General features: G+C 45.9%; 1 protein-coding gene across 1 annotated transcript; it reads left to right on the forward strand.

Moving 5' to 3' along the window:
* Window positions 1–4,096: 4,096 nt before the first annotated feature.
* SPC25 (SPC25 component of NDC80 kinetochore complex) lies at window positions 4,097–27,498 on the forward strand. Its single transcript, XM_068252214.1, has 7 exons — window positions 4,097–4,215; window positions 8,454–8,604; window positions 10,295–10,360; window positions 13,399–13,545; window positions 16,855–16,959; window positions 26,421–26,519; window positions 26,627–27,498. Exons 2-7 carry the CDS (start codon window positions 8,460–8,462, stop codon window positions 26,755–26,757), a joined length of 693 nt encoding a protein of 230 aa, XP_068108315.1. The 5' UTR covers window positions 4,097–4,215; window positions 8,454–8,459; the 3' UTR covers window positions 26,758–27,498.
* The last annotated feature ends 221 nt before the right edge of the window (window positions 27,499–27,719 follow it).

The raw sequence follows: 27,719 nt of genomic DNA on the forward strand, positions 1-27,719 counted from the left end.
GCTCAGTCGATGCCAGTCAGGGTCTACTGTTCATATGCAGTCGACCCGGACTGACGTCAATGAGCCTGTTACCGGGGCTCACTGCGGCTGAACAGCAGACCGCGGGAGGACGGCGTGGGACTAAATCATGTTTATGGAGCTGGAGGAAGCCCCAGGTAAGTGTTTAGAGTTTTAGTATTATTTGTCTCTGAGCCTCTTCAACTATTTCATGGGCTATAGTGAACATGTAATGCGCAATGGCCACCTTGGCAGAATTCCATCTAGTGTGTGTGTACACACCTTCAGTAACTCAGGAGCATCCTGGAGATGACTGGAGTGTTCTGGGAGTGAGGATGACGCAGAGAAAGGTTAGTGTTTCTCGGAACACAAAGTATTTCATGAAGAGAGGTATACAATAGAGAGGTCTGCTATATTTTGCTTACGTGCAAGTGCCTTTTTCCACTTGTGGAAACTACAGGGTTTCCCCACGTGTGGCTTGAGTGGTGGAAACGCTGCCTATTCCGTCCATAGGCTTGCTGTCCAAACTGCATGCTGGCACTTTACTGCTGCACATATCTGTATCCATATAGCCGCCCAGTGCACGGCTTTGGATGTGTTATTGCATCACTGCGAGTGTTGTGTGAGAGGAACCTGGAAACCAGCCCTTACAGAATCGATCGCCATACTTTTATTCGTACAGTCCGGGTGATTGCTCTGGCAGAGCTGGACTCAAAGGCACACCAGTGGCAGAATTATCGGGTAGAGCATTTTTTTTTCTTTACAAGCTATCAACTGATGTTTATTTTGTGTGAATCGTTCATCTCTGGTTCCCTTTAAGTCTACTACATGCTGGATTGTAAGCCTGATAGTAGGTCAACATGTGGCTGTAATTGTTTCCGGTTTATTTAAGGCTTCATTCCTTTTCTTGCTGCTAGCTGTTCTATTCACCAAAGGTAGCCATACACTGGTCGATTTGCCATCAGATTCGACCAACAGATAGATCCCTCTCTGATCAAATCTGATCAGAGAGGGATCGTATGGCTACCTTTACTGCAAACAGATTGTGAACCGATTTCAGCCTGAAACCGTCCACAATCTGTTGTGGTGGTGCTGCCGTCGCTCCCCCCGCCCGCATACATTACCTGCTCCGCCGGCGCGACTCCAGTCCCCAGGTCACCGCTGCTCTGTCTCCGCTCTGGTCTCCGGCCCAGGCATGCTTTACTTCTTCATGCCCGGCAGGAAGTTTAAACAGTAGAGCGCCCTCTATTGTTTAAACTTCCTGCCGGGCAGGAGGAACTGAAGTATGCCGGAGACCAGCACGGACACGGAGCAGTGGTGACGGGGTAGTTGCGCCGGCGGAGCAGGTAATGTATTGCTGCTCTATTGCGTCAGTCGTTAGGCACTCGAACGCCGCTAGCAACGCGCTCCCTACCCGCGGGCGATCGACGGTAATTTTATGCACGGAGCGATGGACGGGATCGGACGAAATGTATCAAAATTCGGCGTGTAGCGTGAACGATTGGCAGCAGATTCGATCCCAGTGATCGAATCTGCTGTCGAAATGGCGGCAAATCGGGCCAGTGTATGCTTTAGACCTGTTTTGATAAAAAAAAAATGTGTACAGAAGGCAGAAGTATTTGCAGTGTTGTTTATCCAGCTCACAGAACGACTTCTGAGGGAAATGTCACTGTGTGATAAAGGTGTTTCAACTTTTCATGCAAATATGCAATTAATGTAGACATTTTGCCAAATTAACCATTTAATATGTAAGAGAAATAAAGCAAAAACAAACCTTATGGACAGATTCCTGAGCAAAGCCAGACTGAATGCTCAGTAGGGGATTTTATCAGGGCTGATAAGCAGGCTGAGCAGTGAAGGATGAAGCAGAGAGCAGGGTAGGTGTTTTCTCTAATGTTCTCACTGATATATATGGTAAAATACATGAGGGTGCTTCGTATCTGGTTTACTTAAAGTCAATGGGAAGAAAAATATATCACGAAGTACTTGTAGGTGATATAAAATCGGTAGTTAAAGGGGAACTGAAGAGAGAGGTATATGGAGGCTGTCATGTTTATTTCCTTTTAATGAATACCAGTTGCCTGGCAGCCCTGCTGGTCTATTTCTCTGCAGTAGTATCTGATTAAAACCAGAAACAAGCATGCAGCTAGTCTTGTCAGATCAGACTTATAAGTCTGAAACACCTGATCTGCTGCATGCTTGTTCAGGGGCTATGGCTAATAGTATTAGAGGCAGAGGATTAGCAGGGCTGCCAGGCAACTGGTATTGTCTAAAAGGAAATAAACATGACAGCCTCCATATACCTCTCTCTTCAGTTCCCCTTTAAAGAGACTCTGAAGCGAGAATAAATCTCGCTTCAGAGCTCATAGCAGGGGCACGTGTGCCCCTGCTAAACCGCCGCAATAGCGCCGCTAAACGGGGGTCCCTTCACCCCCAAACCCCCCACTGCGACACTTGGTCGCAGACTTGGTCGCTCCTGGAGGCAGGGCTAACTGCTGCAGCCCTGCCTCCAGTCGCGTCTGTCAGCGGCGCATCGCCGCCTCTCCCCCGCCCCTCTCAGTGAAGGAAGACTGAGAGGGGCGGGGGAGAGGCGGAGATGCGTGCTAACACGCGCATGGGGGAGGGCTGCGGCGGTTAGCCCTGCCCCAACCAGGAAGCGCTCCCCCGCATTACGGAGGGGATTTGGAGGATTAGGGACCCCCGTTAAGCCGCAGGATAGCGGCGGTTTAGCAGGGGCACACATGCCCCTGCTAAGTCTGAGGTCGGTAGTGAGATTTATTCTCGCTTCAGACTCTCTTTAAGTTATTTTTGCGAAGGAGGCGGGGGAGTGGCGCTGACAGACAGCGCTTAGTTAAATATTGTGCTGGCAACGCGCTGCGTGTCGCCAGCACTACGGGGGCTATAGCGGTGAGCAGGGGGGACATGGAGGCACACCATGGGGCAACAGAGGCTGGTGTTACTATGCATAACCAGCCTCTGTGCCCCACTAGCATAATAAATTCCCACCTCGGGTTCTCTTTAAGCGGAGCAGTGCTTTTCAGCGCTGCTAGATTTGGGCGCAGCCATAGACTTCAATAGGAATCATTCCTATTGAAGCCCTCAGTGAGTAACGTCGGCTCCATTGGTGATTCACATATAGAATAGCAGTGCTAGCACCTCCCATCTACATGGAAGCCAGAAAGCAGTAATTCACTGGTTTCCAATCAAATTCCACATCAGGTGACACTACTGTCCTGCTTGGACTACAGGTTGTCACCTGGGTATGCTTCACTGTCTGGCCCTCAAAGACTTCTACATCATCTTATGTATACTCCAGCTCCCCAGCAGTCTGAAGTATGTTGACCTGGCCCTCGACCCAAAACGTTTAGGGACCCCTGTTTTAATGTGTGTTGGGGTCAAATAAGTGGTAGTGAAACCTATTCAATAATGGAACTTAAAATAACATATATGTGACCTCCACAACAAAGCTTCACAGAAATAAACGGATTTGAGTAACTTCAGGAACTAAGGTATATTTACTAAATGCGGCAGAAAAGGATTCAAATCAATTGGCGCCCTAGGCAAGATAGTAGGTTTTGCCCACCTGGCTTTTTTTTTGTGCAAGATTTTAAAAAGCTTCCACCAGACCCCTAGACTTTATCCAGGCCCTAGGCAACTGCCTAGGTTTGCCTTGTGGATGATCCAGCTCTTAACTATTGTAAGCAGAATAATGTGCAAAAGGTCCTTACTGCATGATGAGCATAATGAATTGCAGGTAAATTCATTTTATGCACGTTATTCGACTTACCGCAGTTTAGTAAATACACCCCTTTCTGTGACATATGCTGGGATCTGTAGTGTTTTCAGTCAGGGCCCTGACACATGTATAACACATTCTCCAATAGGTATAGTACGTAGATGAGAAGGTCACAATAATCTGGGAGGGAGTCATAACACATATAAGTATTACATACATACACAATACATATACGGTGTGTAGAGCCTGCTGGCAGTCGCCCATAACAAAGATGGCGGCGGTGGCAGCAGGTATCGGCGGTCCGACGCTGCATTGAGCGGCTTGAGTGACGTCACTACTCCCGCCAGCGTTCAAATCCAGCGCAGCGAGTGGTGGGTACTGAGGCCGGTGTCAGCGACGCGGGAGGGGCGGAGCTGCGCAGTGGAGACGGGCAGCGGCACTTACCGGGAACAGTACAGGAGACTAATCACTGCACTTCCGAGGTGATCAGAGATCTGCTGCTCTGCTTACCCGAAACGGGGACTCAACCGGGGGACGCCTTGTATCTGGAGGAAGACTTTCCGGGGGAAGACACCCCCGGGGCATATGGAAGGGGGGAGGAGAGAGACTCCTGGGGGAGATGGTGGGGGCATATTGGCAGGAGGGGAGGAAACACTCCTGGGGGGCACCTGATGTCTTGGGGAGACACTCCTAGGGGAGGAGGCACTCCTGGGGAACGCCTGATGTCTGGGGGGAGACACTACTGGAGACCTCTGATGTCTGATGGGAGACGTTCCTGCATAGTTATTATTATTATTTAGTATTTATATAGCGCCGACATATTACGCAGCGCTGTACAGAGTATATATTGTCACTAACTGTGTCTCTCAGAGGAGCTCACAATCTAATCCCTACCATAGTCCTATGTCTATGTATGAATTGTGTAGTGTATTTATTATAGTCTAGGGCCAATTTAGGGGGAAGCCAATTAACCACTTGACGACCAGCTAACGCCGATTGGAGTAAACTGGTTGTCTGTGGGTTTTCATGGAAACGGCCGCTCGTTCGAGCGGCCGTTCCATGTCAGTTCACGGAGGGTGTCTCCGTGAACTGCCTGCGAGCCTCCGATCGCGGCTCGCAGGCGAAATGTAAATACGCGGGGAAGAAATCCCCGGTGTTTACACTGCATGGCGCTGCAGCTGCGCCGTAAAGGAGAACGGCGATCGCCGCCGTCTGATAGGCTGAAGCCTATCAGAGGCGGTACAGGACGTATCGCCGTCCTGTACCGCCTACAGAGGCAGGGGGAGGGAAGGGGGAATAGCGCTGCGGAGGGGGGCTTTGAGGAGCACCCACCCCCGCAAGGCACAGCAGAGCGGCGGCGATCAGACCCCCCCCCCCAGCAGGACATCCCCCTAGTGGGGAAAAAAGGGGGGAAGTCTATTTAGCATTTGTATAGCGCCGACTTCTTCCACATTGCTTTATAGTATTGTCACTTAACTTTCTCTCTGAGGAGCTCACAATCTAATCCCTACTATAGTCCTTTGTCTATGTATGTATCGTGCATGGCTGTGGAGTCGGAGTCGTGGAGTCGGGCAATTTTGGGTGGTCGGAGTCGGGAAAAAATGCACCGGCTCCGACTCCTAATGAATTTGTAACTAATTAAAATAGAAAATATGATAAAATGTTCTATTTCTCAGATAATAGTCATTAAAAATAATGTATATATACAGTAATAGCTGTGCTTAGTCCACAAAAATGAAATAAACCAATCAAAATTAGTTACTTGTGCTGCTTCAATAAAGCAGTCCCCGTATTTTTAAGGTCAGATATACATATCTGATTGTGACTGTATATATGATGTGTACACAGGAATCTCTTATATATATACTAAATAACATCTATGCTGTAAGTATAAAGCCTGATGTGTAGCCGTGTCACTAATAGAGATGGTCAACGAGATGGAAATAATTCTGCATTGATGCGGATTTATGCAAATGTATGCACTCCCTTTGCTGATGAAATCAAATAATTTGATATGTTGTTAAAATTTGGTTTGGTGACTACAAATTAAAGGGTAACTGAGACGGATGAAAAGTAAAGTTTTTTTTTATACATACCTGGGGCTTCCTCCAGCCGCATTCAGGATAATCAGTCCCTCGTTGTCCTCCTCCACCACCTGGATCTTCTGCTATGAGTCCTGGTAATTCAGCCAGTCAGCGCTGTCCGGCCGCATGCCGCGCCCACAGCCAGGAACATTCTGCACCTGCGCAATAGTGCTGCACAGGTGTAGTATGCTCCTGGCGGCGGAGTGTGTGCATGTGCACTACGCCCGACTGGCTCAAGTACCTGGACTCATAGCAGAAGATCCAGGTGGTGGAGGAGGACAACGAGGGACTGATTATCCTGAATGCGGCTGGAGGAAGCCCCAGGTATGTATAAAACTTTAATTTCAGCTGTCTCAGGTTTACTTTGTTACACAGTAGTACTATACTCTACATATGCACTCCCCACGGAGCTGCAGGGAATCCACTGAGAATGCTGTGCATATTGAACACAGAGGTGTTGTCTGTTTACAATCTCCTCATTCCCCTGCAGAGTACCTGCACATCATTCTTACATGTACCCACACTTACATTGCCTAGGGCCTGATAGATGTTCTGTGTTCCGGTTTGTACCTTTTACAAGTACTCTTACCAAGGACTAGTTTTAGTCTAAAGGGAATAAATATAGTAGTCTACATATCCTTCTCACTTCAGTTGTCTTGTAAAATTCCTAAGCGTTGGCAGTTAAGAGACGAATTTCATGTTACATACTTTTAATCAACAAAATTGTAATATGCAAATTAGAGGAGTCGGAGTCGAGGAGTCGGAGTCGGTGGAATCCTAAACTGAGGAGTCGGAGTCGGTGGATTTTTGGACCGACTCCACAGCCCTGGTATCGTGTAGTGTATATATCGTAGTCTAGGGCCAATCTTAGGGGGAACCCAATTAACTTATCTGTATGTTTTTGGGATTAATTTTTTCCTTCTGAAAAGTGTGTTAATAGACTTAAAGGCTACAGTATAATCTTGTTATAATAAACTTAGGTATAGTAAACATTTGGGTGTAGTGAACTATCTCTCCAGGTCCTGGCCAATCTCCATTATAGGTGTATGGGAGCAACATCTGGTATAGTAAACTCTGATATTATAAATCTCCTGTTATAATAAAAGTTTTTTGGCCCCTACGTGATGCTGACTCTGGATATAGTAAACAGTGGGCGGTGCATGCGTCATATGTCGGTGTGAAACGAATGGTCGGCTGCTCCATTCAGGCTAGTTGCAAGTGAGATGATGTAAGACAAGAAGAATGGCGCTGGATATACGGTAATGTACACATAAGCAGCCTGGGAAAATGAGGAATAATGTGAATATAAACAAGAGGATGTGGCGTCACCACTTCCACCTTGCAATCACCGATACAAGTATTGTTACAGTCCTCCAATGGGATTGTACGCACTCCTGGGTATCTCTTCCCTTGTTAGCAATATAGCTTTAGGTAGTGTGTGGAGCGCAGTACAGGCTACTTTCACTTGTAGTCCAAATCAGAGCGGGCCTACTCACTGCAAAACTAAGGAGAGTGGAGAGGAGAGTGCTAAGTCCCGCCCGCGGAGGTATCGGAGCCACTCGCATTACAGATGCCAGTGGCTTATTAGGAGTGTCTGCATTTTGAAGAGAGGCTTCATGATTGGCTCAAGTGTGAGCATAAAGTTTTGCAGGACACGTGCTGCGAGTCCTACCCACGGAGGTATCGAAGCCACTCAAAGAAATCAAGTGGCTGCCTCTATTCGGGACGGCTGCAATTTTTAAGGAGCCCTGGACACTGTATCAGCTATTTGTCCAGCCTAGCTATGCAGCTCTTCGGTATACTTAACCTTGTAGTTCACCAAATGTGTAAGTGCTTGTACTGTGCCTCCCATAGGAGGATAGAGTTGGTCCTGTGCAGCAGAGAATGTACCTGGGCACGCTGGGCCACTTCTAGGATAGTTTCTGATATAATAAACAACTTTTCCTGGTCCTTGATTGGGTGCCGGGAACGCTCTGCACAGGCCTATTTGTTCCGACCGGGCTGCCTAGCGGAGGATCCAGGTGGTGGAGGAGGGGTGGCTGGCGAGAGACCGGTCAGTCTGAAGGGGGCTGGAGGAAGCCCCATGTATGTATTATACTCCCTTCTCTCCTTTTTTTTTTTTTTTAATTAATCTAAGGTACTCTATAAATGTTTGTTCTATCATTATTATATTTCTGATTTATTTTCAAATGTTAAAATGAAGGAAAACTAATGATGATAGAAAGGATCAGCGTGCTTTGAATTGATTTGTTTTGGTTATGCATGATGAGGGGTGTGTTGGGAAAGTGGTTAGATGTTTGGCTCGTGATTGTCTCACTTTATTATCTCAAAACGTTGGGAGGCATGCGCTCCTGGGCGACGTCTGTGGGGGCGGGCACACTCCTGGGTGACACTTCTGGGGGATATTTGGGAGGGGGAGACACTCCTGGGCGACGTCGGTGGGGGCGGGCACACTCCTGGGTGACACTCCTGGGTGACGCTCCTGGGTGATATTTGGGAGGGGGGGGAGACACTCCTGGGAAATGCCTGGGTGACACTGTTGGGGGGGGGGGGGGGCATTCTTGGGGGACGCCTGGAGGGATGGGCAGTCCTGGATGGTGCAGATTTGTATTGCAATGATTGTCTTCTGGTTTCAGGCCACCATGTCTGAAGTGAAGAAGGATGACGAGCAGGAGCTGTTTACCTGCATGCAGGATTTCCGCACTTGCTTCATCAGTCAGACCAGCGAGGATATCTCCATACAGGACATGACAAACTCCTACAAGAAGTCTCTGAAGGAGCTCACAGGTGAGGGGACCTGTCTGTCGCCTGAAGTGTAAACTGTTTGTGCTGCTCTGCAGTGTTGGGAGCACAGCAACTAATAACACCACAGGAAGTGATGATGTGCTCCTTTGGCCTGCCACTACAGGAAGTGATGCCATGCTCCTCTGGCCTGCCACTAGTGACACTGCAGGAAGTGATGATGTGCTCCTCTGACCTGCCACTACTGACAGTACAGGAAGTGATTACATGCTCCTCTGGCCTGCCACTAGGGACACTACAGGAAGTAATGACATGCTCCTCTGGCCTGCCACTAGGGACACTACAGGAAGTGATGACATACTCCTCTGGCCTGCCACTAGTGACACTGCAGGAAGTGATGTGCTCCTCTGGCCTGCCACTAGGGACACTACAGGAAGTGATGACATACTTCTCTGGCCTACCACTAGTGACACTGCAGGAAGTGATGACAAGCTCCTCTGACCTCCCACTAGGGACACTACAGGAAGTTATCACGTGCTCCTCTGGCCTGCCACTAGGGACACTACAGGAAGTGTTTACGTGCTTCTCAGGCCTGCCACTAGGGACACTACAGGAAGTGATGACATGCTCCTCTGGCCTGCCACTAGTAACACTACAGGAAGTGATGGCGTGCTCCTCTGACCTGCCACTAGTGACACTGCAGGAACTGATGACATGCTTCGCTGGCCTGCCACTAGTGACACCCCAGGAAGTGATGACCTGCTCCTCTGTCCTGCCACTAGTGACACCACAGGAAGTGATGACATGCTCCTCTGGCCTGTCACTAGTGACACTACAGGAAGTGATGACCTGCTCCTCTGGCCTGCCACTAGTGACTTTGCAGGAAGTGATGATGTGCTCCTCTGGCCTGCCACTAGTAACACTACAGGAAGTGATGGCGTGCTCCTCTGACCTGCCACTAGTGACACTGCAGGAACTGATGACATGCTTCGCTGGCCTGCCACTAGTGACACCCCAGGAAGTGATGACCTGCTCCTCTGTCCTGCCACTAGTGACACCACAGGAAGTGATGACATGCTCCTCTGGCCTGTCACTAGTGACACTACAGGAAGTGATGACCTGCTCCTCTGGCCTGCCACTAGTGACTTTGCAGGAAGTGATGATGTGCTCCTCTGGCCTGCCACTAGGGACACTACAGGAAGTGATGGCATGCTCCTCTGGCCTGCCACTACAGGAAGTGATGACATGCTCCTCTGGCCTGCCACTAGTGACCCTGCATAACTGGGTGACATATTTTGTAGTGGTGAAGTCACTTTCTACTTTGTGCCTGAAGGTCTATGTTCTAATTAAAGAGAAACCAAAACAAATAATTGAATTTCATCCCAATCAGTAGCTGATACCCCCTTTCCCATGAAAGGGGGCTCTGTATGGCTGATCTTGAGGTGAAACTCCTCCAGTTTCCTGTCTGTGAGCCTTGTTGCATTGTGGGAAATAACAGCTGTTTCCAACTGCCAAAAAAAGCAAGCAGCATCTCCTTCCACTGACCTTACCTGCCAGCAGTAAAAATGTCACCATGTGATAAATGTCAGAATGTAAATCAGGGTGAGGAAAGATTTTACAATGACCAAACACTGACTAAATAATTTATACATAATTATTGTAAAAATTAGCACTTTTTTATTACATTATTTTCACTGGAGTTCCTCTTAAACTGCTTTATATCTGTTCTCTGCAGAAGCCTGGACCAGGAAATATCGGGAAGGAGAGCTGATGGTGGAGAAGGTTCTAGAATTTCGGAATGGTGTGTTCCACCTTTGTCATGGCAAAAAAATAGATTGGTTTATGTAGAAGTTGTGTGTGTGTGTGTGTGTGTGTGTGTGTCCGGATTGGATAGTCGCAGGTACACGCCTCCAGCCTTGGCAATAAGTGACCGGGTCCTAATGGGATCCCTGAGACGAGGTTGGAATTCTGCATCATTAACCCCTTTACGTTTTAGGATGTGAATTCCACATCCTAATCGCCCCTGCTGTGCATCCCAGTACATGAAATTCACATCCTGCACTAAAAATTGCATATTACCGTCATCCACGGTTTAAAAGCATGTATTCAAAGTTAGGAAAGGAAATCCAGGCGCAAACTCGCCACTTGCACATAGTAAAACTTCAAAACCTTTAATGTAGTCTTCTTTAAAAGATTTATTGCAGCATAAAACACATAGGCTTGTATACTTAAAGTGAACCTCCGGACTAAAAATCTACTCAGCAGAACTGAAAAGGCTTGGTGTTTCACAGCATCAGAACATTTTTTTTCTTACCAAAGCATCATTTTTAGCTGCATTTTTAGCTAAGCTCCACCCATCAAAGAAAACTGCCCGGGCTTTTTTTCCCCTGATGCTGTGCAAAGCATGATGGGATTTCCTATGTTGTTGTTCACAATGCCTAGCAACTGGGAGGGGTGAACAGCACACAGGACAGTTGGAACTCCCTGTCACCTCCTTTCAACCAAAAAGATGGCTGCCCTCATGAAATCAAACATTTACCTGTTCTTTTAAAAAAGGTTGGGTAAGAGATTATATTGCCTATCTATTTTAATTAACATAACTAATGTAACTTAATGACAGTATGTTTGTTTAGGCTGAAGTTCCTCTTTAATAGACACTGCATCCTTGTCTAAGTATACAAGCATATGTGTTTTATGCTGCAATATATCTTTTCAAGAAGACTACATTAAAGGTTTTGAAGTTGTACTATGTACGAGTGGCGAGTTTGCTCCTGGATTTCCCTATCTAACTCTGATCACATGTATTGAGCTATTTCCTATCCGGATGTTGCACCGCAGTGAACTTTGAGTGATGGGCATACTAGATGTGTACTCGCTTTTCAGTTTTCTCCTGTTTATACAATCGCACGGTTTAAAAGTGAATGATTGCTGCTATTAGCAGCAGTCATACATGAAAACTTGTAGGGAAAAAAAGTTTAACATTTTTTTAAAAACAATAATTTAAAGTGACAGTGTCACACTAAAATAAGTGTTCCCCCTCCCCCAAACTGTAGTAAAGTGGTAATATATACCTAACTAATTAGCCCCTTGTGTCATCTATACTTGGCCTTACGATTTCGTGAACACTTGTCATGGCTGCTGCCCGCTCCGCTTTCAGTCTCCCAGCTGCGATCACCGCTCGAAGTCTGTTAAACCGCCGTCTAGGGCCCGGTTCACATTAGCGTTCCAGGTCCGGCTTCCCCGGAACGCTCCGTACACAGTGGATGGTGAATGGATACATTGTTAATCAATGTATCCATTCACACTCGTGTGACTGTCCGGATCCGATCCGGGAACGCAGCTCCGGGACGGTCCGGCTTTTTTCCAACATGCTCCATTTTTCAGTCCGTCCCGGTGCGGCTGCGGACCCGTGCTGGATCCTGACCCGAACATGCGGCCATGCTGCAATGAGAAACGGATGTTTCTCATCACACTGGCAATAGGACCGGATGCTTCCAGCACCGGTCCTATGCCACTTGGGGGGCCCGGACTACACGCCGGTATCCCCCATGCTTGCGGTGCCTTTCTGGCACTGCAATGTATCTAGTTCCGGCTACTTTATTGTAGCCGGAACTGATACATTCCGGATCCGCAACTGGTGACAACTTGTGGCCACCGCAGAGACCCGTACAGTCTCTTTGCGACCCCCGGACACTTGCGGACTCAAACCGCAAGTGTGAACGGGGCCTAATTTGGCTGTACATTGCTGTGATCTAAGGCAGTGCTGTACGGCTGTCCCCTCTGTAGTGCAGGAAGTGATCGGTTGTCATAGACTGAAGCCTATGACAGCCGATCACGCTGATTGGCTGGCGGGGGATAACAAAAATGAAAAAAAAAAAAAGTAAAATATTGATGAAAAAAACATTAGGGGAGCGTTCAGACCCCACCAACAGAGCTCTCTGTTGGTGGGGAGAAAAGGGGGGGGGGGAGAATCACTTATTCGGCCCTGCAACAAACCCCTTAAAGCTGCAGTGGCCTATTTCATGAAAAATTGCTTGGTCTTTAGGGGGGTTTAACACTACGGTCCTCAAGTGGTTAAACGTGAAGTTTTTTATTTTTTTATTTTTATAACTGACATTTGTCATGTGAAAGTTACAAGGGGCGAAAAATTTAAAATGTGTAGTTTCTGCATTTACGCCTCCCCCCCCTCCCCTTCCTTATAAAATGAAACAATTCTTGGAAACAGATATTGACTGTAATAAAGCCTGAATTGTCCTGACAAAAAAAAGAAACCATATATGTATCAATTTGATCCAGAAAAAGAAGTTCAAATATGTATCACTTTTAAGTAATAAAAACTTAGCGACACAGATGAAATTCCAGAGTCAGGAATCTTAAAATGAACCCAAGGTAAGTCATACGGAGGCTGCCATATTTATTTTCTTTCAAACCATACCAGTTGCCTGGCAGCCCTGCTAATCTATTTGGCTGCAGTAGTGTCTGAATTACACAAGAAACAAGCATGCAGCTAATCTTGTCAGATCCGAGAATGATCTGTTGCATGCTTGTTCAGGGTCTATGACTTAAATTATTAGAAGCAGAGGATCAGTGGGACAGCCTGGCAACTGGTATTGCTTAAAAGGAAATATGGCAGCCTCCATATCCCTCTTGCTTCAGTAGTCCTTTTAAAGATGACCTGTAATGTGGATAAAAAAGCGGCGGAGTATCGTTCAGAGACGGCGCAGGCACAGAGAGGCTGCAGGAAGCTGGTAGAAGCCCCATGTAAGTGAAACTCACATTACAGGTCTCCTTTAAAACCCCAGAATGCAAAGTGGCTAATGCAGATCTTTGTGTGCGCAGAGATCAAGCAGCAGAACAAGCGTATTGAGGAGCGGCAGGAGGATCTCTTACAAGAGATGGCCAAACTGCAAAACAGCCAAATCCGGACTACTGAGCTGGCCGAGCACAGTCGCCGCTTACAGGAAGAGCTAAACAAGAAAAAGGAGTGTAAGTGTTTATTATCTACCCATAATCCCCTGCGGCTGTGTCCTTCCTGCTGATTTTCTTACCCATAGTCCCCTGGTGCTGTGTGTCCACTATGCAGAGACAAAGTCCCTACCGAACATTCATATTATCTGCCCATAATCCTCTGGGGCTTTGTCCCTCCTGCAGAGTTGCTTACCTATAATCCATTGAGGTTTTATCATTTTTCTATCCATAACCCCATAAGGCTGTATGTCTGTATCACAATTTCATGTCATATTATCTACCCCTAATCCCCTGAAGCTGAGTAGCTGTCAGCTATATCATATGGTTTCTTCATAATCTTTGCACCTGAAATATGTCTGTGTGTTATTTGACCGTAATCCCTTGCTGTACTTGGCGTCTCCGTGTTATGATGTCACGGTCCACTGAGATGTACGCCTGATCCCCTGCACACGAGACATACGTCTGTAGATCATCCCAAAATCCCTGCTGCAGCAGATAACTGTCACACAGGTTTGAAAATCAATTCTGGAAAATCTAATTAAATTTTTTTTTTGCCACTTTGCCCCAGTTGGTTTGAAATTGGATTTTATTGAAAGCTTATCAAACCCGGTTGATAGGCTGCCATGTCTAGCGTTTGTATCACATGATTCACTACAGTGCTATATGACCACCAATTGAGCACTGATCACGCACTCACTGTGGCCTCCTAAACAATAAATGCAGCCCACCTTTACCAAAGGTGGGGCAGCATCGGAGGAGTGGGAGGAGAGGTCGATGAGCTGGGCAGAAGAGGTCAGTAGGGAATTGCAAAGAAGGGCATTATCAGAGGAGTGGGAGGAGAGGTAGATGAGATGGGCAGCAGAGGTCAGTAGAGATTGGCAGTTAGGGTCAGCATCAGAGGAGAGGTAGATGAGAAAGGCAGCAGAGGTCAGTAGGGATTGGCAGTTAGGGGCAGCTTCAGAGGAGAGGTGGATGAGATGGGCAGCAGAGCTTGGCAGGGATTGGCACAGGGGCAGCATCAGAGGAGCGGAGGAGTGGTGAAGTAGATGGACCGCAGAGCTCAGTAGTGATTGGCATCAGAGGAGTGGCAGGAGAGGTGGATGAGATGAGCAGCAGAGGTCAGTAGGGATTGGCAAGGAGGGGCAGCGACAGAGGAGCGGGAGGAGAGGTAGCAGTGGTCAGTAGGGATTGGTAGAGAGGGGCAGCATTAAGGAGAGGTAGATGACAGGCAGCAGAGGTCAATAGGGATTGGCAGAGAGGGGCAGCATAGGAGGAGAGGTAGATGAGACAGGCAGCAGAGGTTAGTAGGGATTGGCAGAGAGGGGCAGCATTAGAGGAGAGGTAGATGAGACAGGCAGCAGAGGTCAGTAGGGATTGGCAGAGAGGGGCAGCATTAGAGGAGAGGTAGATGAGACAGGCAGCAGAGGTCAGTAGGGATTGGCAGAGAGGGGCAGCATTAGAGGAGAGGTAGATGAGACAGGCAGCAGAGGTCAGTAGGGATTGGCAGAGAGGGGCAGCATAGGAGGAGAGATAGATGAGGCAGGCAGCAGAGGTTAGTAGGGATTGGCAGAGAGGGGCAGCATCAGTGGATGTAGAGAAGTCAGGAGGTGGGAGATTCGCGGGTCATGCGATCTGCAGAAGCCTCCGATCACATAGACCTCTGAGCAATCCGATTTACATCAGCATGAGACAAAATGTCTACAACCAGACAGGGACTTTAAAGCGAGATTGTCAGTCATAAAAGTCTAGAGTCTAAAATGTAGTCTACAACCTGACCCTGCATTGCAAACATTCCAATATAATCAAATGTTTCTGCTGTAATACATCCGAATACATCCAGTCATTCTGGATGTATTCTACAGTGCAGTTTCTAGGAGAAAAAAGGGAGGAAATGACATCAGGATTAGTATCAGAGGTAGCAAAGATTGGCAATGCCTGAAACAGTTGTCTTTATTTACTTTATAAAATTCACTAAAATCAAGTCATGGACAGTACAATACATCTGTTATGTAAGTAGAGCAAGTATGTATCTACTTATATATGCTTTTTTTTTTTTTCCTTGGGATAGTACATAGTTACTTAGTTACATAGTTATTTTGGTTGAAAAAAGACATACGTCCATCAAGTTCAACCAGTATAAAGTACAACACCAGCCTGCTCCCTCACATATCCCTGTTGATCCAGAGGAAGGCGAAAAACCCTTACAAGGCATGGTCCAATTAGCCCCTAAAGGGAAAAATTCCTTCCCGACTCCAGATGGCAATCAGATAAAATCCCTGGATCAACATCATTAGGCATTACCTAGTAATTGTAGTCATGGATGTCTTTCAATGCAAGGAAAGCATTTAAGCCCCCTTTAAATGCAGGTATAGAATGTGTCATAACTACTTCCTGTGGCAATGCATTCCACATCTTAATCACTCTTACTGTAAAGAACCCTTTCCTAAATGGCTAAAACGTTTTTCCTCCATGCGCAGATCATGTCCTCTAGTCCTTTGAGAAGGCCTAGGGACAAAAAGCTCATCCGCCAAGCTATTATATTGCCCTCTGATGTATTTATACATGTTAATTAGATCCCCTCTAAGGCGTCTTTTTTTTTTCTCTAGACTAAATAAACCCAGTTTATCTAACCTAGTAGACACAGACAGACACAGGACATTTATATAGCGCTTTTCCCTTGGCGGACTCAAAGCACCAGAGCTGCAGCCACTAGGACGTGCTCTATAGGCAGTAGCAGTGTTAGGGAGACTTGCCCAAGGTCTCCTACTGAATAGGTGCTGGCTTACTGAACAGGCAGAAGCGAGTTTTGAACCCAGGTCTCCTGTGTCAGAGGCAGAGCCCTTAACCATTACACCATCCAGCCAGCTAGTATGGCTGTTCCTGCTGCTTTAAAGGATACCTTAGTTCTAATTTAATTCTATTAACGCCATGTGTGAGGTGCGCATAGGCTTACCGCACCTACCATAGCCCGGCGTCTGCCTTTGTTCTCCCGCCAATCCTCTGGTTCTTATGGTGCTAGGTAGGGGCCCTTTGACCTGGACATGCTGCACATGCGCAGTATGTCATTTTGGGCGGCTTGTGACCGTGCTTGCCGGTGACCCAGTGTGCTGTGCATGTCCGCACGATGATGTACCTGGCGCACACGAGGACATACTGGGCATGCGCAGTGCAGACGCCGGGCCACGGGAGGTGCGCTAGGCTTATGTGCATCGCCCCACACACACAAGGCGTCATTTTTAGATTTAAATTAGAAATAAGGTATTCTTTAAGGCGTTTGGTAGGCTGGGTGATTCAGACATTACATAATCGTGTTTTTTCTTCTGTCAGTGGCCCTGGCCAGCAAGAGGGCCAATAAAGATAAGCTGAAGCAGCTTCAGAAATCTGCCAACCTGTTCAAAGACCGACTGGGGCTCGAGATCCGCAAACTACACGGTAATTATTATTGCTCACAGCCTAATCTTACCATAGTCCCTGTCTAATGTTCTGCATTATTATTATGTATTTATATAGCACTGACATCTTCTGCAGCACTTTACAGGACACATAGTCATGTAACTGACTGTCCTCAGAGGGGCTCACAGTATAATCCTTACCATAGTCCTAGTCTAATGTTCTATCTTTTTTTTTTTTTTTTTAATTATTATTATTATTATTTAAAGAGGAACTCCAGTGAAAATAATGTAATAAAAAAAATGCTTCATTTTTACAATAATTATGTATAAATGATCTAGTCAGTATTTGCCCATTGTAAAAGCTTTCCTCTCCCTGATTTACATTCTGACATTTATCACATGGTGACCTTTTTACTGCTGGCAGGTGATGCCACTGGAAGTACCTGATGCTTGCTTTTTTGGCAGTTGGAGACAGATGTGTAAACAGTTATGTCCCACAATGAACCGAGGTTCACAGACAGGAAACTGCCAGGACCATGGTCCTGACATCACACTGTGAGAAGGGTTTCACCACAATATCAGCCATACAGAGCCCCCTGATAGTCCGTTTGTGAAAAGGAAAATATTTCTCATGGGAAAGGGGCTATCAGCTACTGATTGAGATGAAGTACAATTCTTGGTTACTGTTCTGTTTCGAATTCCCGCTTTATGTGTGAGGCATACTCCAGAAGACCCAGTCTGTATAGCAGTACAACTCCACACTGATTTAGAAACCTCCACAGGCAGTTTACTCGATGAAATAATGACTCCAAGTATAATCTGTAGTATCTTTACTTGCGTTGAAAGCATACAAAGATGTTTTTTAGAGCATATTCATAGTTAAACATATGATGCGACTACAAGCACAGCAGGATCTCCTCACTAACTGAACTCAACTGTTGCAGAAACATCTAGACAAGGCTGTTGAGCAGGGAGTTACAGTTGGGAAATGCTAAATAACTAAATCTTGCAGGGGGACTGGAATATACTAATACAAAGAATATAAATAATGTTAAATAACATTAAAGGAGGCTGTTGTGACAGCACACTCCCCGCTTGGTATCGGTAGATACCACTATATATAATACAATTTAACATTGAAAACTATAAGTATAATTAAGACTTGTAGAGAAGAGAGAAAACATAAAACATAAACATTAATTCTTGAATGCAGATCTTTGAAGAATCTTCCATCACTGGAGAAAGGATGTAACTCAGTAGACTCGAAGGCATATCAGGCTGTTCCCTTGGATCGAGTAGATAAGACATCTTCATTTGAAGGCAAGAGTAAGACTGTCTCCGTGATAGGTCTAAACAAAGTCTTAACACTACGATTTCTTGCTGTCTTCACTTTCACCTTGCAAACCTTTCCATCATCGCTAGTGATTGTCTTTATAAAGTGATCATTCATATCGGGTTTGTTCTTCAGAATTTTTTTAAGTGAAGTTAGCCTAGAAATAACTTGTTTCTTGTTATTTGGAAGTCTAATTCTTGGTGAACGAAATGGTAAAGGAGCTACCCAACTGTTAGTTTCATCCTTGAAGAATTCATTATTCAAGATGTTTATGAACTCTTTATCCTCAATGGAAGGAACTGTCTTATTGTCATCACGAGTTATTTGGAATATAGTGTCACCAAAGTCTTGATGAGAACTGTTCTTACAACTGATTTGCTTTTGTACATCGCATGAAGTCTTTAAACTGAAACTCTCCTGAACTTGAAAGTTAAAAGGATGTTTAAGTGAATGAAAGGTGCATTCAGATTCTCTGATGCTGGTCTTGCATGAGAACACATCATAAGACTCTTGAAATGTATTTAAGTAAACATCTCCTATTATGACCCATCCAAAATCTAATTTCTGTGCATAAGGGGCATCATTTGGTCCATTGCATTGTTGTCGCACCTTATGGACTCTTGGGATATCTCTGCCTAAAAGAAGGAGAATCTTTGCATCATCATCAAGCGGTGGAATGTAACTGGCTATGTGTTTCATATGAGGATGATAAAGAGCCGCTTCTGGTGTAGGGATCTCTTCTCGATTGTTTGGCAACTGATCACATTCGATAAGTGTTGGAAGTGAAAATTCTGTGTTTCCATACTCAGATGCTACCACAAAACCATGTGCTCTTCTTCCAGATATCTTAACCAGGCCTGAGCAAGTTCGTAAAGTATAGGGCCAGGTTTCTCCTTGAATATTGAACACGTTGAAGAATTCTGGACTTGCTAATGAACGATTGCTCTGGTCGTCAAGGATAGCATACATCTTCACTGCGCTCTGTGGTCGTCCTTCTGGATATACCTTGACCAGACATATTTTACTGCATGACTTTCTGTGGAATCCTTCTTCACATACCTCAGTACATTTTGTGGATACAGATGCTGTCATTTCCTCAGTACTCTCCCCGCCATAACTTGGTGTGGTCTTTGAGGCTTGAGCAGTTTGAAGCACTTCTTTGGAAGAACTAGGATGATAAGCCGTTATGTGTTTATCACTGTTGCAGTCAAAACATTTGACAGGAACTTTACAGTCTTTAGCAAAGTGGTCTGTAGATGCACAACATCTATAACAAATATCGTGTTCTCTGAGGAAAGATTTGCGCTCTTCAAAGGGCATTTGTTTAAACACACGACAATTTCTAAGAGGGTGTGGCTTGTTATGAATAGAACATTGATACCTAGGATCATTTTCCTTGACTTGCTGTGATTTAAAATCAGAGTCTTGAGAACTTGAGAAGATTCCAGTATTCTTGACATAGATAGAGTTCCGTGAGTCCTTAAACTTGCCTTGAGTATCGCAATTTAAAGGTGTTGAAGGAAGAACTGTAGTATCAAAAAATAAAAAGCTTGGGTCATTCTTTACAGTAGCTATGTCTCTAATGAATTTGGAGAAAAAAGAAAAAGGTGGAAAGGATACTTTATAGTCCTGTTTATATTTAGATCCTTTCTTTGCCCATTCACTCTGAATATTCGGTGGCAACTTCTGTACAATTGGGTTTACACCATGAGCTGTATCCAAGTAGACAAGACCTGGAAGGTGTGGGTCTGCCTTGGCTCTTTCTACTTCAAGAAGAAGGTCGCTTAATTCTTGAAACTTGTGGTTGTCCTTGTTAGACAGTTTTGGGAAGTTTCGAAGTCTCTTGAATAAGGCAAGCTCAATAGCTTCAGAACATCCATAAACTCTCTCTAATCTCTCCCAAACTATGTTAAGACCCGTTGCTGGATCATCGCAATGAACAGATTTCAGTCTTTTAACTTGTTCTGATGACTGCGGTCCCAACCATTTGATAAGTAGGTCAAGTTCTCCTATAGGTTCAATCTCCAGGTTCTGGATTATAGTCTTGAATGTAGCTCGCCAACCTCTGTAGTTTTCTGGTTGATCATCAAATTTCGTTAGTCCAGAGTTAAGAAGCTCTCGGCGAATCATATACTTGCCAACTTCTTCAATTTCAGACTTTTCTGATTTTATTTCTGTACGTGGAAATGCGTCACCACTGCAGACAGTATGTGGCTTGTGCTGTTCCAGTGGTGATGTAGAGAATGGAGATGCAGATGCGTTTACTCCAGGCGAGGGTTTGATCTGTGTGATGTTTGGAGCATGGGAGCTTGAAAAAGACTGTGTTATGAGATTCATGGGATTTGTTCCAATTGGTTGTGATATTTCTTTGTGATTATATCTTGCTGAGGTCTGACAAGGTGTATAGATTTGTTCTCTTGGACTTGTAGTGTTGGACAGCATAGCAGAATCCTTCAAAGGTACAGTGTTAAACTGAGATTCATGTTTTAACGATATGCATTCTGGCTGTTTACTTGCTGAACAGGTAGGTGCAGAGACTTCAGCTGTAAGTAGGGGAGTATATCCATTGTTCTGGTTCAGAACAAATTGCAAAGTTCGTTTAGCAGGATCGTCAGCAGACTTTAGGCTAGGGTAATTAATTCCTTCTTCCTCTTCCACAGCTTGTTCGAAGACCTTTAACCTTGCTAGAGCTGCTGCTTCTTCTCTTTTCTTTTGCAGAAGTTCTAACTGGGCCTCTGTCTCTGCCTGCACACGTGTTGCTTCTGCCTGCACACGTGTTGCTTCTGCCTGTGCTTCTGCCTGCACACGTGTTGCTTCTGCCTGTGCTTCTGCCTGCACACGTGTTGCTTCTGCCTGTGCTTCTGCCTGCACACGTGTTGCTTCTGCCTGTTTGCGTGCTGCTTCCGCCTGTTTGCGTGCTGCGTCCGCTTTAAGAGTCGATTCTTGTTCAAAGCAATAAGATTGTGCTTTCGCAGCCTCTGCTTCTGCACGGGCTTTGACTAACTGAATGCTTAATGCTGACCTCTGGGAGAGTGACTGCAGCGATTTGCTTGATCTAGTAAATCTGTGAGAGGTTGCTTGCACTGACAGTTTTTTTGAGTGTCTAGAAGAAATAGAGGTACAGGATGTAGTTTCGATCAAATTTGCTATCCTATTCTCTAACTGTAACTTCGCTTCCATAAACGCAACATGTCTCTGTTGATCAGCGGTGGTAGTCATCCAACTCTTTTGACGCTTGTTCTGTACTAACTTGCGATAGAAAGGAAGAATATTTTTCAGAGAGTTTCCTGTAATTTTCATATGTCTTCTTAAGTCTTGTAAGTGCATTGTTTAATTGCTCTCCATTACTGCCAGTCTTCTCAATATCAGATATGTGTTGCAGCGTTTTTATCCACAATTCAGACAGACTATGAAACATTCCTTCACTTTCTGCTTCATACCTCTCTCTTGCCTTTAGAGAAAGATGTATTGACCGCCTTGGTCTCTCAGGTAGTACAACATGTTTATCTGAATCATCTTGACCGAGCATTAATTCATCTTCCATGTTAATAGAATGCGCAGAAATAGACATGCTCTATGGTTGCAGATATGATGCTTATGAATCTTATCACTGGGTGATTTTTTTTTTTTTTTTTTTAAACTTAATAGCGATAGTCCCAAACAGAAGAAATGTACAATTTCTGAAGCAGTCTGTACTCACTGTATTCACTGTAGGAAGGCAGACAGGCAATTCTTGTACTTTTTTGCTGAACGTCTATTTACTCTTTGTAGACTTGTGTTTGAGGTGTAGCTAGGTAATCCTTTATCGTATTGCAGATCAGTCCTTTACTGATGAGATGACAGGAAATCCCATTACCTTCTTGCAGATATCATATTTTTACTGTTCTGTTTCGAATTCCCGCTTTATGTGTGAGGCATACTCCAGAAGACCCAGTCTGTATAGCAGTACAACTCCACACTGATTTAGAAACCTCCACAGGCAGTTTACTCGATGAAATAATGACTCCAAGTATAATCTGTAGTATCTTTACTTGCGTTGAAAGCATACAAAGATGTTTTTTAGAGCATATTCATAGTTAAACATATGATGCGACTACAAGCACAGCAGGATCTCCTCACTAACTGAACTCAACTGTTGCAGAAACATCTAGACAAGGCTGTTGAGCAGGGAGTTACAGTTGGGAAATGCTAAATAACTAAATCTTGCAGGGGGACTGGAATATACTAATACAAAGAATATAAATAATGTTAAATAACATTAAAGGAGGCTGTTGTGACAGCACAGTTACGATTTCTCTTTAAGTATTTATATAGCGCTGACATCTTACGCAGCGATGTACAGAGTATATTGTCTTGTCCCTCAGAGGGGCTCACTGTCTAATCCCTAACATAGTCATATGTCTATGTATGTATCGTGTAGTGTATGTATCATAGGCTAGGGCCAATTTAGGGGGAAGCCAATTAACTTATCTGTATGTTTTTTTGGATGTGGGAGGAAACCCGGGTGCCCGGAGGAAACCCACACAGACCTGAGATACCTAAGCATCTATGGTGCTTGGCTGGGAGGGCTCTGCGCGTGCACATGTCACGATGGCGCTGTAGGATGCGCGTAGCTGTGCCAGCGCAGGCGCAGTGATGCCCGACCCAGGCGACCCGGAAGAGGGTGCCATAGTGCATTTAGAGGCAGTGGAGGGGCAGAATGTAGAATGGGGGAATGAGCATCAGGACAGCTCACCATACATGCCTGTCCCTGTTTTCTCATATTGATTTCTGCTCCGGTATCCTTTCATAGTATAATTATGTATTGTATCTACAAGAACAAGTACACTTTTCACATTCTTGTAAATATCACGACTACGTAGTGCGCATCATGTGCGGAGTGCTTCCAGCCACGGGCGTGCGATGGGCAACTCGCTTTGCCTGCGCACTGCTCACCGACCTGGCTGACACGGAAGTAGCTTCTGGGGGCCTTTGGACAATAACATGGGGGGGGGGGGGGAGCTGTGGGCATGAGGACTGCTTTCCTACACGTACCTGCTCCCCCGAGAGCTTAGGTATCCTTCAATCTGCTTTCCATCAGAAAAGAGTTTGTCTCTTTTTACAAGAAACAATTGGTAGATGGAGGCAACCAAAAGGTATAAAACAAAAACAGTTTTAAAAAAGTATAGTTCGCTTATCTCTCCCTCGAGTTTCAATGCAGCCAATATAATTAAATTGAGTCAATCGAATTATATTGCACACAGTAGGACTAGACAATGCGTTTCACAGGCATTTTTTACATCTTCAGGTCAATAGTAACCACAAAAGTCTGTGTACCCTGAGGAGCTTGAGTCTGACTCGCTGGCTAAAAGGCACCTTTTTGTGGTTACTATTGATCTGATGAAGCGGGAAATGCCTGTGAAATGCATTGTCTGTGCAAGAAACTCTTGAATCTCAATTAAGTTATACTGGCTCTCATTACCTCTCATTTTTAAAGAAGTGGCATGCATGTTTTATATATTCCTCCCATACTACTGCTCACAATTTTATTGTCACCTGATGTCACATGCATCGGGGGGGGGGGGGGGGGGTTAGGGGTGGTGGGCACCTGAACGATTTTAGGAAAAGATTGAATCGCACGATTTCTGTCAGAAATTGCGATTTCGATTCTATTCACGATTTTCTTAAAATAAAGCTTTTGTACTAAATTCACAATGCACACCATGTACTTTGGCCAGTTATCAAGCCTGAAACAAACCATTTTAGGATTAATCAGTCTGCTCACTTAGCTCCTTTATTAAATGCACAGTGTCCAGCAGACCAGGCCAGCACACAACAGCTTTGCACAGATCAGTGAGATCACCATGCTGTTTGCATCAATCAGAATTCTGCTGTGCAAAGGAGGCGGAGCTGTGATAAATCCATTTCCCATTTCCAAGCCTTAGGATTTGATTACTGGCCATACTTTTTTTGAGTTACAGGCGCAGCTGGAGTGAGCGTGAGTGCTGATGACAGGTGCACTGGAGGGAAAACAAGCGAGACCCTGCGGGCCGAGTCTGCCGCCCGCCCAGCTGATTATGCGCTGGGAGCACTGTTGGAGGCTGAGAGAAACGAGCGAGAGCCTGCAGGTGGAGTCTGTCGCGCGGCACCCACCCACCTCATGACACGCTAGGTGGAGTCTGTCACGCGTGCCCGCCCACCTCATGACACGCTAGGTGGAGTCTGTCGCACGGCGCCCGCCCACCTCATGACACGCTAGGCAGAGTAGGAGGGCAAGAGAGCCGATGACGTAGCGGCGCACAGCGGGAGAAAGGACGGAGTGATAGTGAGCCACCGCTGGGAAAAAGAGACGAGCCGCTGCTACTTGACCATAGAGCGGCAAGTTGGAATGCACAGCGGGAGGGCGCGGGATATCGGAAAAATCGCTGCTCTGGCGATCACAGAATCGCCGTTTCTGTAATCGCGATTTCGATGCAAAAACGATAAATCGTTCAGGCCTAGTGGGCATGTTGCCTAAAGTGACATATGCTCCCTATAATGTACAGGAGCATCTATCTAACTTCTACAGTGGGGCTTCTGTACCTAGGGAAACCCCCTGAGCGGCATGCCCGATACTGTCGGGCATACCGCTTGCAGCATAAGTTCCTTGCCCGACAGTGTCAGGCATACTGCTCAGGAGGTTGACGGCAGAGACCGCTGGTACTTAAGTGGTTAAAGATATCTATTTGTAAGCTCTTAAGAGAGTTCTCTGCCATGAGGAGCCATGCTGAGCTTCCAGTGACCAGTATGAGAGCGATAATGCCATATTTAGCATACCTTCTTCCCATTCACACCTGAAACCTTGTAGTATTAATGAGTAACATGACCTCAGGGAGGGAAAATGTCTAATTGGGCAGAATTTTGACAAAGTGTAAAGGCCCCATTCACACTAGGGCGATCAGCGTCCATTTACTGCTAGCGCAATTGTAACTATATGGCAGTGATCTCACTACCGTGATTGCCGCCGAGCGCGGGCGTTCTACATTGCATGCAGCATTTTGCCGCGATTGAAGATCGATCGGGATTAGCATGCTGATAAAGCATTAATCACGATCGCAAAAGAACGTAAATTTGTACAGTGATTTTAAACCCTTTTATTGCCAGCGGTTTAGGTTGTGTCAGCCAACATACAATAGGAGGGAGAGCTCGGCCCATACCAGATTACAGTGCAAGGGGATAGTGGGGGAACACAACAAGTGAGTGGGTGTCAGTAAGCAGCATATAAGATAGAGCTGTGTGTCTAACAAGATGCAATAGGAGAGAGACTTCTGCCCATATCCGATTACAGTGGAAGGAGATAATATATGGGGGTGGGGGGGAGAGGTAAGGGGAGTCAGTATGCTGTATATAAGATGTGGCTGTGTCCAGGGCCGTCATCAGAAATTTTGGGGCCCCTCACACATCATCAAGCCTGGGCCCCCCCTCCCTAGGCCCACCCACTGGTTGCTGTGCTCGCCCACTAGCTACCCCGTGTCCGTGCGCGAAGTGCGCTCCGGTGAAAAATGCATGGCTCTGACACTGAAAAAAGTGACATGCACAGTATGATGTGGCAAAAAGTGGGAGTGGTCGTGGATAATTGTGGGTGGGGCCAAATACTAGCAAAATGCAGGTAGTCCCCGGTTAACAAATGAGATAGGGACTTGAATGTCCATTCTTATCCTTTATCCCTTCTCTTTTGTCCCCCTCTTTTCTTCCTGGTGCCCCTAGTATAGGTATCCAGGCATAGGTGCCCCCAGTATAGGTAGCCAGTAGGTTACCCAGTATAGTATAGTAGCGGTCTCACTCATCTGCTCCCCACGTTCAAGAGCTGATGTCACTCTTCTCTCAGTGCTGGAACACGGTGTGCTAGTTAGTGAGCCACAGGTCTGCAGCCAGCACATTCAGCCCTTCCAGCGCTTCGGGGGGCCCAGGGGCCCCCAGAAGCCCTGGGCCCCTCACTGCAGTGTCAGTTGTCGTCCCCCCCCCCTAATGGCTGCCCTGGCTGTGTCTACAAAGATACAATAGGAGAGAAAGCTCTGCCCATACCCAATTACACTGTAAGGAGATAATATTAGAGGGGGTGGGGGGAGGTTGAAGAGGTAAGGGCAATCAGTATGCTGTATATGATAAGGTGGTTTGGTTTAGTAATTATGGTTTGTTTTTCTTTGCAGGTGAAAAATTGCAGTTTGTCTTCCGCTGCATAAACCCCAGAGACCTGGATGAGCCGTATTCCTGCATCGTTTACTTTAATGAGGAGGGGGAATATCAGCGTAAGTCACATGACTGGACGTGTCATCATATCTCCGATGATGATGATGATGATATATGCTGCTTCCAGGGCCCAGTGCGACCGATAACCTGTTTTCTGTGTCCGCAGTGGAGGGCTGTGATCCGCCGCTGGACTGTATCGCGGAGTACCAGAGGAAGCTTCAGGAGACCAAGAACTTCTCAGCGCTGCTCGCAAACCTTCGGAAGTCCTTTGCTGCGCTGTGTACGCAGGGGAAATAACCAGCGGAGGTGCCATAGAGCTCTGCGCCTGCGCTGTTCCCTCTGCAATGGACTCCTGATGAGCTGAGAATTGCAGGGAGTGTGAATTGTAGCTGTATTACCGGGAGGGTCGATTACAGCAAATTCCACTCCATGTTCCCAGCCAGAGCCGCTTACTGAGCACAGCGATCCCCACTTACTCTCCTTAACCTTAGCGGTAATCCTGATTCAGGCTTGTGACGGAAATCCACAGCTCAGAGCAGTAATGAGTTATATGCAGGAGCTGCTGCAGATCTCTCTGTAGTGTTGTTTTTTTTTTTTTTTTTTTTTTACCTCTTGTTTTATGGTCTAAAATCCTGTGAAAAATTTCACGCCTTTTACACCCTAAATCCGGAAATAATCATAACGCCAGGGAGGTTAACCTCCTTAGCGGTAATCACGAGTACAGCTCGGGTGGAAAAAACACGCCAGGAGAAGTAACCCCGAGCTGAACTCGTCGTAGCCGCCGGGAGGTCTATGCAGAGCAATGCGGGCAGTGGGTGTTTTAACTCACCTCCTGGGGGATCCAGACGTCGGCCACCATTCTTCTTCCTCTCCTCCGAAGCTCTGCTTCCCCCTAGTGAGATCACCATGACAGACAGCAATCTCACCATAGGTTTACAGCGCCACCCGGAGGACGGAGGGAAAACTGCAGCGCTGGATTCCCTAGCAACATGCATTTTTTCCCCCAGGTTTTAGGGTCTGTAAGGGTGCTAAAAAATTTTACCGATTTTTTTTTTTTTTTTTTTTTTTTTTTTTTTTTTTTTTTTTTTTTTTTTTTTTTTTTTTTTTCCCTAAAATCCGGAAAGAATCAATACTGCCAAGGGGGTTAAAGGCAATCTTAAAGGACCACGATCGCAAAATTGTAAAATATAAAATACACACATACATAAGTATGTTTCTACCAGAGTAAAATGAGCCGTGAATGACTTCTCTCCTATGTT

The sequence above is a fragment of the Hyperolius riggenbachi genome, chromosome 9 (genome assembly GCF_040937935.1).
Source record: "Hyperolius riggenbachi isolate aHypRig1 chromosome 9, aHypRig1.pri, whole genome shotgun sequence".
Classification (NCBI taxonomy): Eukaryota; Metazoa; Chordata; class Amphibia; order Anura; family Hyperoliidae; genus Hyperolius; species Hyperolius riggenbachi.

What these genes read in the sequence shown, in the direction of transcription:
- SPC25 (XM_068252214.1), top strand. Translation starts at nt 8,460, where the DNA reads ATGTCTGAAGTGAAGAAGGATGACGAGCAGGAGCTGTTTACCTGCATG. An exon ending in GTCTCTGAAGGAGCTCACAG is followed by an intron (nt 8,605 to 10,294) that starts GTGAGGGGACCT and finishes TGTTCTCTGCAG; the next exon opens with AAGCCTGGACCAGGAAATAT. An exon ending in TGAGGAGGGGGAATATCAGC is followed by an intron (nt 26,520 to 26,626) that starts GTAAGTCACATG and finishes CTGTGTCCGCAG; the next exon opens with TGGAGGGCTGTGATCCGCCG.